Source organism: Theropithecus gelada, chromosome 20 (genome assembly GCF_003255815.1).
Source record: "Theropithecus gelada isolate Dixy chromosome 20, Tgel_1.0, whole genome shotgun sequence".
In the NCBI taxonomy this organism is placed as follows: domain Eukaryota; kingdom Metazoa; phylum Chordata; class Mammalia; order Primates; family Cercopithecidae; genus Theropithecus; species Theropithecus gelada.
In genome coordinates, this window is record NC_037688.1 from 42119479 (window position 1) to 42134288 (window position 14810).

The 14810-nt window shown below is 50.6% G+C and overlaps 1 protein-coding gene across 1 annotated transcript in view; it reads right to left on the reverse strand.

Annotated features, from left to right (window-relative positions):
• Positions 1-12617, reverse strand: part of TLDC1 (TBC/LysM-associated domain containing 1) — a 28296-nt gene extending 15679 nt beyond the window's left edge. Inside the window, exons 1-3 of the mRNA XM_025371478.1 lie at positions 12455-12617; positions 5290-5467; positions 2265-2495 (exon numbers count right to left, since the gene is read on the reverse strand). Coding sequence (XP_025227263.1) covers positions 2265-2495; positions 5290-5467; positions 12455-12492 — 447 coding nt within the window. The 5' untranslated portion in view covers positions 12493-12617. The remainder of the gene's footprint in view (positions 1-2264; positions 2496-5289; positions 5468-12454) is intronic.
• Between the last annotated feature and the right edge of the window lie 2193 nt (positions 12618-14810).

A 14810-nucleotide genomic window follows, 5' to 3' on the forward strand; every position in this document is an offset into this window, starting at 1 on the left:
TTTTTTTTGAGGCGGAGTCTCGCTCTGTCGCCCAGGCTGGAGTGCAGTGGCCAGATCTCAGCTCACTGCAAGCTCCGCCTCCTGGGTTTACGCCATTCTCCTGCCTCAGCCTCCCGAGTAGCTGGGACTACAGGCGCCCGCCACCTCGCCCGGCTAGATTTTTGTATTTTTAGTAGAGACGGGGTTTCACCGTGTTAGCCAGGATGGTCTTGATCTCCTGACCTCGTGATCCGCCCGTCTCGGCCTCCCAAAGTGCTGGGATTACAGGCTTGAGCCACCGCGCCCGGCAAGAGTACTCTTAAATATCAGTTCTGATAACTTTAGAAATTGTGCTGTTGGAATAGAAAGGAAAACTTCTAGGACTCATAGGAGGCTGATGTATTCCTGAGGATTGCTGATCCAATATCAAGCAAGCAAGAAGTTAATTGCATGGGCTGAACTAACAGAAGACTGAAATAATCTTTTATGACATTTTGTTTACAATATTAGGTGTTTTTTTCAGTCAAGAAAACTTTCTCTTTTAAGCTATTTACAGTTTTTAACAATCAAAGTATACTCTAGTGAGCAAAATTTAAAACATAATCCCTTTCTACCTAATTTCTCCAAAATTTGGAAACTATTTGTGAGTATTCTTAATTTATGGCAATATAATTATTTGCATACATTCAATAAGAATCTATTTTCTTTTACAACAGGACATAATTGGAGACACTGGTTATTTCACGAAGGCTTTGACTGGAACAGCATTTTCAGATTACCTTGAGAAAATAAAGCTGACCTATAGAGCTGATAAAAGCCACTGGACAAACTGGCCTCACACTTTGTCCTTTACAGGGTCCTGACCTGTGGTAAGTAAAGGATGTCACTTTCTGACAGACCTAAATACTCCAAGTTTTCTTGGAACCTCAAAGAGAGGAATTCACCCAAGTCACATGGGTATCTATAGGTACAGATGCATTATTGGCGAGGCTTGGGGCTTTTAGAAAGGTCTAATCTAAAAAAAAAAGAAATAAAAAAATAAAAATGTCTAATCTCAGATTCCTTAAGAAAAAGTTCTAGCAAAGATAATTTAAACAGAGAGAGTAAGTGCCTATATGGCAAATCATTACTCTTGCTGTACGTTATGCAAATAATCAAGCTAAGTATAAGACTAAAACTTGTTTTATAAACAAGTTGGTCCTACTATGATTTTGTCTTTAATATACGTGGGGAACTGGAGAAAAATGTTTCAAAATAAACCATAGTACACCTGTTATTAGATTCTAGCCTTGTCCAGTGTTTTTCAATTTTTATTATTTTCTACAATTTGGAACGAATCCTAAAATTTTTTCCTGGCTACAAGTCTTTAAAATAATGTTTCAACCTTTTTCCTTCTTTCTTTTCCCTTTTTCCCCCGTTTTTCTGATTTGAAAGATTTTTGAAAAGACAAAGGAGGGAAAAAATAAAAGCTCAGGACTCCAATTCACTCTGCCAAAGGGAAAAATTAAGCTAAAAGCTGAGTCATGCAAGAAACTCTCTTTCCTTTTGTTCCTAAGCAGACAGCTACAGATAAAAGGTTTAAAGTCTCCACAGGTGGCCAGCGTGGTGGCGCACACCTGTAATTCCACCACTTTGGGAGGCCGAAGCCGGCAGACCACCTAAGCTCAGGAGTTTGAGACCAACCTGGCCAACATGGTGAAACCTCATCTCTACTAAAAATGCAAAAATCAGCCAGGCATGGTGGTGTGCGCCTGTAGTCCCAGCTACTAAGGAGGCTGAGGCAGGAGAATCACTTGAACCTGAGAGGCGGAAGTTGCAGTGAGCTGAGATCACACCACTCAACTCCGGCCTGGGTGACAGATCAAGACTCCATTTCAAAAAATAAATAAAATCAAATCTCCACAGGTAGTGACTATGCTCACCTGATCATATGTAAAGTGCTGATTTACTGAATGCAAGACAAACACACATTGACTATTCCCCTCACTGCTCCCTTCCTCTTACAAAATGTGGATTCAGTAATGGGACCAGACCCTCCCCTCTTTCCCCTACAGCCTGCTTTTCCCCTTTAAGTCCTGAAACTCTCAAAATCATCTTTGGAGAAAGGCACAGGTCTCTCTCCCAGATATGCCCTTAACCCGGGCAAAATACATTTCAATTAATTGAGACCCATCTCAGATACTTTTTGGTTTACTCCTCTGTCTGCCATGTCACTGGCCTCCATCTCCCACCGATGGTCACCAAGACTGCTGAGGAGGCTGCAAAGGGCCTCGCGGCCTCACTACCTTTTGGACTTCTCTGGCCTTCACGGGACCTTCTGTGGCAGAAATCATTTTCATAATCATGAGACTCTTCTCCTCGGAGTTTCCTTTCAACAGGTGGGACATGGATGCTGTGAACTGCTCCTGGGACACATTCTCACTGGGTCCCTTCGCCTTCCCTGTCAGGTCGACCCTCCGCATGCCATCGTACAGCCTGGTGACCATCTCCAGGGGAACAGCTTCCCCGACATGGTTCTGCCAGGGACAAGCAGAGAAAATGGTTAGACAGTGCACGAGTTGAACCTGGTAACTAGGAGTTATTAAATTATTTTAGGCAGATAGAGAGGAAAAGGGATGCTTGGGAAGTTTTCATTTTTTAAAGCATCTCTGAAAAAGTTTCTTGTAAAGCCCCAGCTCTTAGAGCCAGGCTGGCAACCTTTGATATGCAAATGCAGTCCATTAGAAACTGGGTCCACCCAACATGGTAATTCCCACGGCCTTCCTGCCCTTTCCCCACATGTTCCTGGCAACATGGCCACCTCCACATATCCCCAGTGTGTAGAACATCCAGGGCGCCCTGCATTTACACATTAAAAGGCTAGGGTGGAAGGGCCAGCTTTTTCATGGGCTACGTGAATGACATACCTGGTCAAACCAATCCCCAGACCTATGCAAATCAGACATCACCTCCTCCAGCCTCTGCATATATACCTGGCTGGTGTCCACCGCACTTGAGGACCTCTTCTTTTGGCTCTGGAGCCGCCCCTCCCTGTCTCTGTACGGGGGAGCCTCTTCCTTCTGCCTTCTCCTTCCTTCTTGCCTATTAAACTCTCTGCTCCTTAAAGCCACTCCATGTGTGTCCACGTCATTGTATCTAAACTGGCATGAGGACCAAGAACCTTGGTGTTCTTCCACTCACTGGGAGCCGTATCGGTAGTATCACAGGAAAATAGGTAGTGGGCCAAGACCAGCCTTGGCCACTTCACAATGCTGCTGTCAGCTACCAAATACTCCCGCATCACCAGGATGCAGGACGTTCTCTCACCTAAGGGCCTCACACCACCTAAGCGTCCTGGCTGTGGCTCACCTTGGCCATCAGACCCTCCCACAATCTGCTACCATCCTGCCTCCAAACGCTCCTATCTCGTCATTCCTGCCTCTGGCCACCATCTGAGCTTCACTCTGCTTTGAAAATCATCTTCATTCTAGATTCTAGCAGCTGCCATTTGCATGTCGGAATTTATTAACACGTGTAACATATGTCTGTATACAGCTAATTTGGTCTCTGTATTAGGGGTTTCCAAATATACCAGCTTTTACTTCCTGTCCATGTTCCTTGGACTCAATATGCATTTTTCATTCATTTTTATTTCAATTTTAAATTTAGGGTTTTTTTGTTTTGTTTTGTTTTGTTTTGAGACAGGGTCTCCCTCTGTCACCCAGGATGGAGTGTGGTGGCTCAATCACAGCTCACTGGAGCCTCTACCTCCAAGGCTCAATTGATCCGCCTACCTCAACCTCCTGAATGGCTGAGACTATAGGCACATGCCACCACGCTCACTAATTTTTGTATTTTTTGTAGAGATGGGGTCTTGCAGTATTGCCCAGGCTGGTCCCAAACTCCTGGGCTCAAGTGATACTCCTGCCTTGGCCTCCCAAAGTGCTGGGATTTCAGGCATGAGCTACCGTACCCAGCAAATTTAATTCTTAATGCCTGGACGATAACATTCTAATGAAATATTGTTTTCCTTTTTGGCTCTTGCATCAAATCTGCTTTGGTCCTGGATTTACAACTAAATGGAGAGAGCGAGCAAATCACAAGCCAATCACATCCTGCACAGCAGGGTCTGCGAGCTGGACTCTCCTGTAACAACCAGCTGGGTGGACACTGCTTATTCCAGGATCAATATTCTGCAGCTCTTCGAAGGCAGGCCTCTGCCCTCATCACTCAAAAAGAGCACTCCTATTTCTGTCAGTGTCTGCAAAGTTCTACTGGAAAAGCTACCTCTCATCCTTTCCTCAAGGAAACTTCATTCCATCACCAAGGTCTTCTGATCAACTCTTAACTGTATGTATCTGAACATTAACACCCACTCTACAGTGCAGTCTGAAATGGGCCTGGTTGATTCTGCTTGTTCCCACAGGCCTCCCGGGGCGCTTCTCATCTAGTGGCGCTGCACACACGCATGCACACACATGCACAACACATGCACACACATGCACAACACATGCACACACAACCACACAGCTGTGACCTAGATAACCTCCCTGGCCAGTTTCCTCATCTGCTCCCACGCTGCACATTCTAGAAGAGGAAGGAGGCTGCTAGGATGGCTGCCTGGACTCGCAGGAAGATGAGCTGACGGTATCTCCTTGTCAGCGTCTTGCCTCAGTCTGAGCACTCAAACCTGCAGCTGAGAGCCCCGTGGAATGGGCAAAAACATGGGCAAATGGGCAGTTTTAACTCCCCGCAAGACGAGCCTTGAATCTAAAATGTCATGATTTCGTTAGGAATATCATAAAATTCCTAGCCATCGAACACATACACATTCTAGAGGCACAGGTGCACCTGACATGTCATGGTTCCCGGACCAACGAGTCCACGAGGGCAGACCCGTCACCCAGTCTGTCTCCCCGTCTCTGGGAGGGCAGTTAGGAGGCATATGGCTCAAGAGACACAGGAGGCAGGCTATCTCCCTGATGTTCATCTCAAGTTAGAAATGTCCCCAAAACATCGCGTCAATCATTCATCATCTACTCCAGGTTCTTTTCTTTAGCACCGATAAGAGACTATTGATTTCCAAAAGCGGAGGGATGCGTTTAGACACTGCCTATGGCTATTTTCACACAGTAACAGCAGAGCAGAGGAGCTGCAACAGAGACCACATAGCTCACAAAGCCAAAACTTACTGGCCCTTTACAGAAAAGGAACTTTTTAGTGTTGCCATCCGTCGCATTACAAAAACAAGAAAGCAGATTCTGGCCTGAGGGCCACAGTCTGCAGACCCCTGCTCCCAACTAAACACGAACCACTGGTTGTTACTCTTGCCTGTAGTGCCTTCAGAGAAAAGGATTTGGAGGAGACATTCGGACTGTTTTTATCCGATGACAGAGCATCAAACAATCGATCAATCTCTGCCTGTTCCTCAGGAAGAAACCGTGAACAAAAGCTCTGCCCCACACGGCTTCCGCTGTTCCCCATCTGTTCTGGTATCTGGCAGAATTCTCTGCAGAAGGAAAAGACACAACGTTAGAAAAATCAAAATTTAATGATCACAGAAAATAAATGTTGATAATGACATGGTCAAGTTAATATATATTGATTTAGCCACGAAATGCAGCCAAAACACATCAGAGCTACATAATATTGGGTTTTGGGTTCTGTTTTTGTTTTGTGTTGCTGAGGTGGGATCTCACTCTGCTGACCAGGCTGGAGTGTAGTGGCGCCATTACAGCTCCCTGCAGCCTCAACCACCTGGGCTCAGGCAATCCTCCCCACTCAGCCTCCTGAATAGCTAGGACTACAGGACCACACCATGACGCCTGGCTTTTTTTTTGTCTTCTGTAGAGATGGGGTCTTGTTACGTTGCCCAGGCTGGTCTCTAGCTTCTGGCCTTAAGTGATTCTCCTGCCTCAGCCTCCCAGTGTTGGGATTAGAGACATGAACCACCATGCCTGGCTAATATTGTTTCAAGGTGGCAGAAATTAATAGCTGATACAAATAAAGCTGGAAAAACCCATCCTGATGCCCATGACCTACTGAAACACATCCGTAATTGTCAAAAAGCCCAAGTTAATATAATCAGAGGCAGAACAAAAAATCTGTATTTTAATCAATCTAAATATTCATTCTTTAAAACCAGAGTTGGAAAAGATATATCAAAGGCTGAACAATCACACGTATTTGATTAACTCACCTTGAGAATACTGCTACACACTAGTTGGGAAGTTTTTCCTTTGTGATCCTGGCTCTGCCTCCTCTTAGCTGTGTAGTCTTGGGCAAGTTACTAAAACGCTCTCTGCTTCAGTTTCCCCAGTTGTAAGCAGGAGAAGTCACAGCCCAGCCTCAGAAGATTGCCATGATTATCAACCAAGTCAACCAAAGCAAAGGGCCGAGACCTCCCCGGCACTGAGCGTGCCTGTATGATCCTAGCCCACGAGCCTCATGCGTCTGAGGCGCTGGAGGAGCATTAACAGAGACTGGCACCGACATCAGGTGACCTGGGGCCTTGTTCACTGTCACAAACCTCATTAAAGGAGTAAGTCAAGCACCAGTACATCGGGGGATTCAAACAAAAAAGCATGGTTAGAAATGACAACAAAATCTCTCAAGAGGTAGAAGGTGCTGTGACTTAATTCCTGGCCCTGGACTTTTTCCCAGAAACCCAGTGTCAATGAGACTGCTGGAGAGACAACCACCTTCTCCCGCACAGGCACCTTGACAAACAAAGTCACTGCAACAGTAAATTATCCCCCAAGGTATTTAGCCAAAGGGGGAAAGGCCATGCTACTAGGGTGGGGCATGAGTCATGGTCCGCACCAACACCTGAAATTCAAACCCTCAAGGGATAACAGGGTACAGTCAAGATCTTTCTTTTCTTTTCATTGATATGACATTCACATAACATAAAATTAACTGTTTTAAAGTGTACAGTGGTATTTAGCACATTCACAATATGGTGCAACCCTCACAGTTCAAAAACATTTCCATCACCCTCAGAGGAAACCCTGTGCATGAGCAATTCCCTCTCATTCCTCCCTCCCACATGCCCTGGACATCACCCGTCTACTTTCTATCCCAATACATTTCTGTATTCTGGGTGTTTCATATAAATGAAATTATATGGCCGGGCGCGGTGGCTCACACCTGTAATCCCAGCACTTTGGGAGGCCAAGGCAAGAGAATCACTCGAGCCCAGGAGTTTGAGACCAGCCTGAGCAACATAGCAAGACCTCACCTCTACTAAAAATGTAAAAATTAGCCAGGCACAGTGGCATGTGTTTACAGTCCCAGCTGCTCTAAAGGCTGAGGTGGGAGGATCGCGTGAGCACAGGAGGTCAAGGCTGTAGTGAGCTATGATCGTGCCACTGCACTCCAGCCTGGGTAAAAAGGCAAGACCCCATCTCTAAAAAAAATAATAAATGGAATTATATGATATGTGGCCCTTTATGATTGTCTCCTTTCATTTAGCATCACGTTTTTGAGGCCCACCTACGTTGTGGCGTGGGTCAGCATTCCACTTTTTATGGCTGATGAGTATTTCATCGTATGGATGGGCCACATTTTGCCTGTCAATCATGAGCTGATGGACGCCGGGGCTGTTTCCACCTTCCGGCTATTATGAATAGTGCTGCAACGAACATCTGAGTACCTCAGTCGCTCTGTTCCAATTTCCAGTGTCGACACCTAGAGGTGGACTTGCTGGGTCACGTGGTAATTCTATGTTTAACATTGTGAGGGGCCGCCAGAGTGCTCCCCACTTTATATTCCCATCAGCAAACATGAGCTTCCAGTCTCACCACACCCCCACTAAAGCTAGTTATTTCTCCGCCTTTTATATGACAGCCATCCTTGCAGCGCATGGGCGTTTGACAGGCCTCACTGCTCATGTGCCCCCTGCACAGGAAGTCTCCAGTGGGGGGCTCCTTGGAAGGGGATGGAGGTGCACTTTGCAGAGACAGGCTGGAAACAGGGGCTTACCCGACCCCATTTGGTGCTCTCACCCATGCCCCATCTGATCTCACCGCTTCTACTGCTCAACTTTCGCAGCAGGAGGAGAGCCCAGAAGGAAAACCTCCAGCCAGGACTCAACGTCCAGTGGCAAAGGGCTGTCCCCAGCTCCGAGACAGAGGGGCCGCGCCGGCTGACCCAGCTCCGAGACAGAGGGGCCGCGCCGGCTGACCCAGCTCCTAGACAGAGGGGCCGCGCTGGCTGCCCCAGCTCTGAGACAGAGGGGCAACGCCGGCTGACCCAGCTCGGAGACAGAGCAGCCAAAACAAAGCAGACCCACCCTCTGCTTCAACTCTAAGAGGCTGCAAGGTGGGCCACACTACCTCCTGAAGTCAGGAGTTCCAAACGAGGTTGGCCAATGAAGTGAAATCCCGTCTCCACTAAAAATACAAAAAATTAGCCAGGCGTGGTGCTGTGCACCTGTAATCCCAGCTACTTGAGAGGCTAAGGCAGGAGAATTGGTTGAACCCAGGTCGTGGAAGTTGCAGTGAGCCGAGATCACGCCACTGCACACCAGCCTGGGCGGTGAGTGAGACTCGTCTCAAAAAAAAAGAAAAAAAAGAGAGGAAACAGAGACAAGGGCATGGGAACGGGTGTGGCCTGGGGATATAACAAGAAGAGTCAAGAGTGGAAAAGGTCCCAAAGGTCACATTCCAGCTGGGTCTTCAGAGACTCACAGGTGGCTCACCAGGAAGTGGGAACAGCATGCAAGGGGCACAGGCAAGAGCATGGGGAGATGAGGGAGGAACTCGGGGCACGTGGGGGAGGGCAGCAGAGGGCTGCAGCGGAAGGGGGCCCTGGCCTGACTCCACACCCAGCCCCTCACTTCCATCCCACTGCAACTCCCCCTTTCCGCCAGAAACAGGCTCCCCCACTGTGGTCGCAGAACAGTAGCAGGGTGCAGCCTGGCCAGCCCCCACCATCCCCAGACGGCCGGGAGAAAGGTGCAGGGCTGGGCAAGTGCCAACAGGCAGGACAGGAGCCCAGAAATGCACAGAAGCGGCGCAAACCAGGGCAGGCCCAGGAGATGACAGGAAAGGCTTGGACGCAGAGCCAGGCTGGCAACGCCAGTTTTTCAAGCAGGAGAGAGGAGGGTGTGTGAGACCCCCACAGTAGGAACCCCAGGGCTGGTGCCAGTGAGGTGGGAAGGTGGGCGGCCCCTAAGAACACAGCGCTGTCCCCGGCACTGCCATTCTTAGTGCCTGCAGAGTACTGGTGAAGGGACACATCTCAGAATGGCTCAAGGACAGCCTGTCTCCTTTGAGAGCCCTGTGCCAGGCAAGATAAAGAAATGGCAATGGTTGGCCGGGCACAGTGGCTCACGCCTGTAATCCCAGCACTTTGAGAGGCCGAGGCGGGCAGATTACCTGGGGTCGGGAGTTTGAGATCAGTCTGACCAACATGGAGAAACCCCATCTCTACCAAAAATACAAAATTAGCCAGGTGTGGTGGCACATGCCTATAATTCCAGCTACTCAGGAAGCTGAGGCAGGAGAATCGCTTGAACCCGGGAGGCAGAGGTTGCAGCGAGTCAAGATCGTGCCATTGCACACCAGCCTGGGCAACTGCATCTCAAAAAAAAAGAAAAGAAAAGAAAAAAGAAAAAAAGAAATGGCAATGATACAAAGTGTTCCACAGTTCATCCATCCTCGTGCCTCAATCTCTTTCATCAGGCCAGACATCTAATTAATTTGGAGGAGGACATGAAGGCCTTTAATGTATTCTTCTCTCTCTAAATCCAAGTTCCTGAGCTTTCAGTCCCTGGCAAGTTTTCTTGGTGTCATGGGACTTTCAGAGTATACCTTGGTACATGGGGTGGCCTCTTCCCTGCCAAGTTGTGTATAACACAACCCTACATTGGCTGCGAGACTTCTGTGGGTTCCCTTGTATCAAGTTCTCCTAAAGGACAAGGCACGCCGGGCGCGGTGGCTCACGTGTAATCGCAGCACTTTGGGAGGCCAAGGTGGGTGGATCACCTGAGGCTGGGAGTTCGAGACTAGCCTGACCAACATGGAGAAACCCCATCTCTACTAAAAATACAAAATTAGCCGGGTGTGGTGGTGCATGCCTGTAATCCCAGCTACTTGGGAGGCTGAGGCAGGAGAATCACTTGAACCTGGGGGGCGGAGGTTGTGGGGAGCTGAGATCATGCCATTGCACTGCAGCCTGGGCAACAAGAATGAAACTCTGTCTCAAAAGAAAAAAAAAAGGACAATGCACACTGGTGCTGAGAGCGCACGTCAAGGTTGCTTATACCAGTGGAGCTCAACTGGGGTCAGTTTTGTCCCCCAGGGGACATTTGGCAATGACTGGAAAAGCATGTGGTTGTCACAACTGGGGAGGGGAGTGCCGCTGGCATCTAGCAGGCAGAGGCCAGGTATGCTGCTAAAAATCCTACAGTGCACAGGATGGCCTCACAACAAGGAAGTGTCCGTGTCAGACATCAGTAGGGATAAAGGTAAGAAAACCTGGCTTCTGAGGATGTGGGGCAATGGAACAAAATGGAAGCCAGGTGCGGTGGCTCAAGCCTATAATCCCAGAACTTTGGGAAGATCATTTGAGGCCAGGAGTTTGAGACCAGCCTGGGCAACACAGTGAGACTTCATCTCTGCCAAAAATACAAAACTTAGCTGGGTGTGGTGGCGTGTGCCTGTAGTCCCAGCTATTCAGGAGGCTGAGGTGGGAAGATCCTTGAACCCGGAGGCAGAGGTCACAGTGAGCCAAGATGACAACACTGCACTCCAGCCTAAGTGACAGAGCGAGACCCTGTCTCAAAAAAATAAAAACAAAAGTCTCAGCAGCCCATAATAAATGACAAAGACTTTTTGGTTGACCAGACCTTAGTCAGGCTTCCAGGCCCATCTGTGTCCTTCTGTGTAAAATCTGGCTTTAGCAAAAAAAAAACCACCCATCCTTGATATTTGATCACCATTATCTGTTCACTTGCAATCTAACCAGGTTTAAAGCTTAGGTCAGAGATATCCAATCTTTCAGCTTCCCTGGGGCACACTGGAAGAACTGTCTTGGGCCACACATAAAACCCACTAACACTAATGATAACTGATAAGCTCATGTATCCACATATATGGCAAAAAAAATCTCATGTTTTAAGAAGGCTTATGAATTTGTGTTGGGTGTCATTCAAAGCTGTCTTGGGCCACATACGGCCCACAGGTTGGACGAGCTCGCTCTAGGTGATGTCTGATCCCCCCGGCCTGCCTTCAGTAAGAATCTGTTAGGTCAGCTTACCCAGAATCCACCTTACCACCCTGATGTTTCCTTAGTCATTTTCCATCCACCGATCCCCACCCTGCTCCCTGGTTTCCCACTTGCCCATGCTATACTCAGAGCTGAGCCCAATCTCTCTCCTTCACTACAAAATCCCATTGCTGTGGTCCCTACACCCATTGCAATGGTCTCGAATAATTAATGTGCTTTTAATAAGCATCATTAAGTAATTTATTTAACATAAGATTGAGAAGATTAAATACGGTAACCCAGGGCATTTGATCTGCTTACTGGAGGTCAGAGACAGAATAATGGGCCCAAGACAACAGAGAATGGCTCCTTGAGTTCTTGTCTTGGAACAAGAGAAACTGCCCCGCTGGGAAGGAACAGAAGGTTGCTGTGCCTCCGTGATGGAGGGGTGGACAAGGGCCGATTGTCTGCAGGATGGCCCCCATGGTTCCCTCTAGTATCCTAGGAGTGGCTCAGTCACCTCCTGCTCACAGCTTCTCCAACAGGCTGTTACATGGCTGCTTCCCACCCTGCCTCCCAAGCCCCAGCTCTCTACTCCAAGGGCCCCGCATCTCTAGAGCCACACAAGGGGCCCTCTGTACCCCTACAAGCTGGGGAGATTCCAACTGCCTCATCAGGACAGGCTTCAAAGTCCTGCCTGTGTCTCAGAGCCCAGAGGCTCTTGTGCAAAGGGGCAGCTCGAGTCTGGGCAAGGAGTTCCAGTGGGCCAGAAGGCGACTTGTACTGCGCAGGCCACCTACAAGACCTGGGAACAGTTATTAGCTCACTGTCCTGGAAAAGCCCAGACGGGTGTGGTCAGAATACAAGAAGGAAGACACTCTCCACACACACTTCAGTGTCTGCCCCAGACTGGTCTCCTCTGCGGAGGCACCGCTCCCTTTCCACGTCTACACAGGCTCTGAATGCCCCTTCAACACGGCTGGCCTTGACCCTTGGGGAGACACCTCCCCACCCTCTTACCTTGACCACATGAATAGCAGGACGTGCAGGGTGATTCTGATCCCCCCAGGAGACCCTCCCTCCATCCTTCCCAGCTGTCCCTACCCCTCACCTCCCTGCAGCCTTCACCTCTCCCTCCCCAGACCCGATGGCCTGGAGAGGCGTGGGAGGCCAGGGAGGGGCAGGGCCCAGGCCTACTCTGGACCCGCTCGCTGCTCCAGTACCCACCTCAGCTGGGCCTGTGCCTCCGGGTCAGCTCACCGCGGCCCTCAGCCCAGGTACCTACCCTGCCGGGCTTCCTGGTGCTGTCCTGTCTGGTCCCATCCAGCAGCCCACGGGTTCCTCTCAGGAGCCGCCCCTTCCCCGTTGCCAGGCAACACTGCTGAGGGGCAGTCATTTGCCCCAATCGTGGAAGCAGAGGTGTGGGGCGGAACCCAATGGAGGAGTCAGCCAATGGAGACGCACCTCACAGGGAATGGGCCGAACCTGGTGGGTGCGGCGAGGAGGCGGGGCCGCGGTCTGCGGGAGGAGCCCCTGCAGGCCTGGGAATCCGGTCCAGCTGCGTGCTTACCCAGGCGCCGCCTGGAGAGGGTGGCCGATGACTCAGGCCCGGCAGCGCCTAGGGCCAGCAGTGGTACCTGGGGAGAAGGGGTGTCTGGGCTGGGCGCTGGAGCGGAGCAGCCAGCGTGTGGGAGATCCTGGAGGAGAGGCTGAGCTTGGGGGTGAAGACACCCCGGGGGAGTAGAGTGGCCCACGTGGACACAGCCGAGAGGAGGCGGGACTCTCCCCTGCAGAGGCCTCCACAGTACAGCCTCATGGGCCCCAGGCAACTGCCCCCCCCCCCCCGCCCCCCGACTCCCCGGCCTGCTGGTCCTGGCCTGGAGCCTTGGGACCGCCTCCGCTCGGGCCTCCCCTCTGCCGGCTACCCCTGCCTCACTCTTCCCTGGCACCACGTCCTTCCCGGCAGCCATCAGGCGCCAGCTCCACAGCCTGGCTAAACAGACTCCCTCCACCCCACGTGCCCCGCTTCAGCCGGTCCCTCTTCACTCCAAGACGTCTGAACCTGTCACCCTACTTCTTCAGCTCGTTCCTTCCCAAACCCTCCGAAACCTGGTCCTGGGGGCCTGGTCACTACATCCAAGGGGCGCTTTGGGTCCCCGCAGGCAGCATTTGGCGCTTGGTGATCGTGCTCTTAGAGCTCTCTCGTGGGCACCCCGGCACCCATTCCTGGCCCTGGCTCGCTCGCTGTCGCTAGTGGTCTTCCCTGGGCCCTTCTGGCCTCTGCTCTGGAGTTTCTCGGCTTCTCTCTACTCTCTCCACCCCATGCATCCTCCCTGGGGGCCACCTTCCTGCAGATTCAGCTCCCACATGTCCGCGGTACTGGCTCCCTCCCCTGCACGACCTGCTGGTTTTCCAGCCTGGAAACCTGTGCACTTATCAGGTATCTCGCCCGCCAGCACCGCGCACTTATCAGGTATCTGCACGAGGCTGTTTCACCAGGGCCTCAAAACTCAACCTCTTTCCTCCAGAACTGAGTTTACCTCCTGCCTCGGTGCATCATCTCCCCTTCTACAGCCTGAGTCAGAGACCCGGAGTCACTGTGGACGCAGCCTCCCCACTCTCTCTCCCCATGTCTGAGTGCTCACATCTGACTTCTAGGATGTACCCTCCATCCGCCCGCTCCCCTCCACGTCCCCAGGACTCCCAGGCTGGAGGGCAGTAATGGCCTCCTTCCTTCCTGCAGCTCATCCCCCACAGTGGGACTATAAAAATCCACCTGGTGAGGCAGGCAGACTGCTTGAGCTCAGGAGTTGGAGACCAGCCTGGGTAACATGACAAAACCCCATTCCTACAAAAAAAACTAGCTGGGTCGGGGTAGTGCGTACCTGTAGTCCCAGCTACTCAAGAGACTGAGGAGGGAGGATCACGTGACCCTGGAAGGTTGAGGCTGCAGTGAACTGTGACTGCCACTGCATTCCAGCCTGGGTGACAGTGAGGCCCTTTTCTTAAAACCGCAACAACAAAAATCCAGCTGACCACTCATCAAGCTGGAATAACAGGCTCAGATAAAACCAGCCAAAAAGTTAACAAGGAACCTTGGTTTTCAAGGACACGCTGCAGCAGTTATCGCATGTCACAAATCACCGATTTGCAAGAACTTTGCTATCTGAAATCCTATCAGTAAGAAGCAAACAGCCTGCTCCTCCCTCGAGGGTGTAAATCACTTTGATACGGAAGCAGCTTGGGTTTCCAACCTGGAGGAAGAGCCCCAAACAGTCCACTTCCGGGCTCAGTATTCCATAACTATCATGACCTGGGGGACCCCAAAAAAACAGGAGCCTCTTTGCAGACCAGGCCTGATGCTGCCTGCCTCCCACCTAGCCTTGTTCTGAGCCTGTCAGAAGCCTGCCTCATCTACACCTGTGATCCCAGCACTTTGGGAGGCAAAGGCGGGTGGATTACCTGAGGTCTGGAGTTCTAGAGCAGCCTGGTAAAACCAGGTGAAACCTAGTCTCTTCTTAAAGTGTAAAATTAGCTGGGCATGGTGGTGGGTGCCCAGTCCCAGATACTCGGGAGGCTGAGGCAGGAGAATCACTCGAACCTGGAGGTGGAGGTTGTAGTGAGCTGAGACGGCACCACTG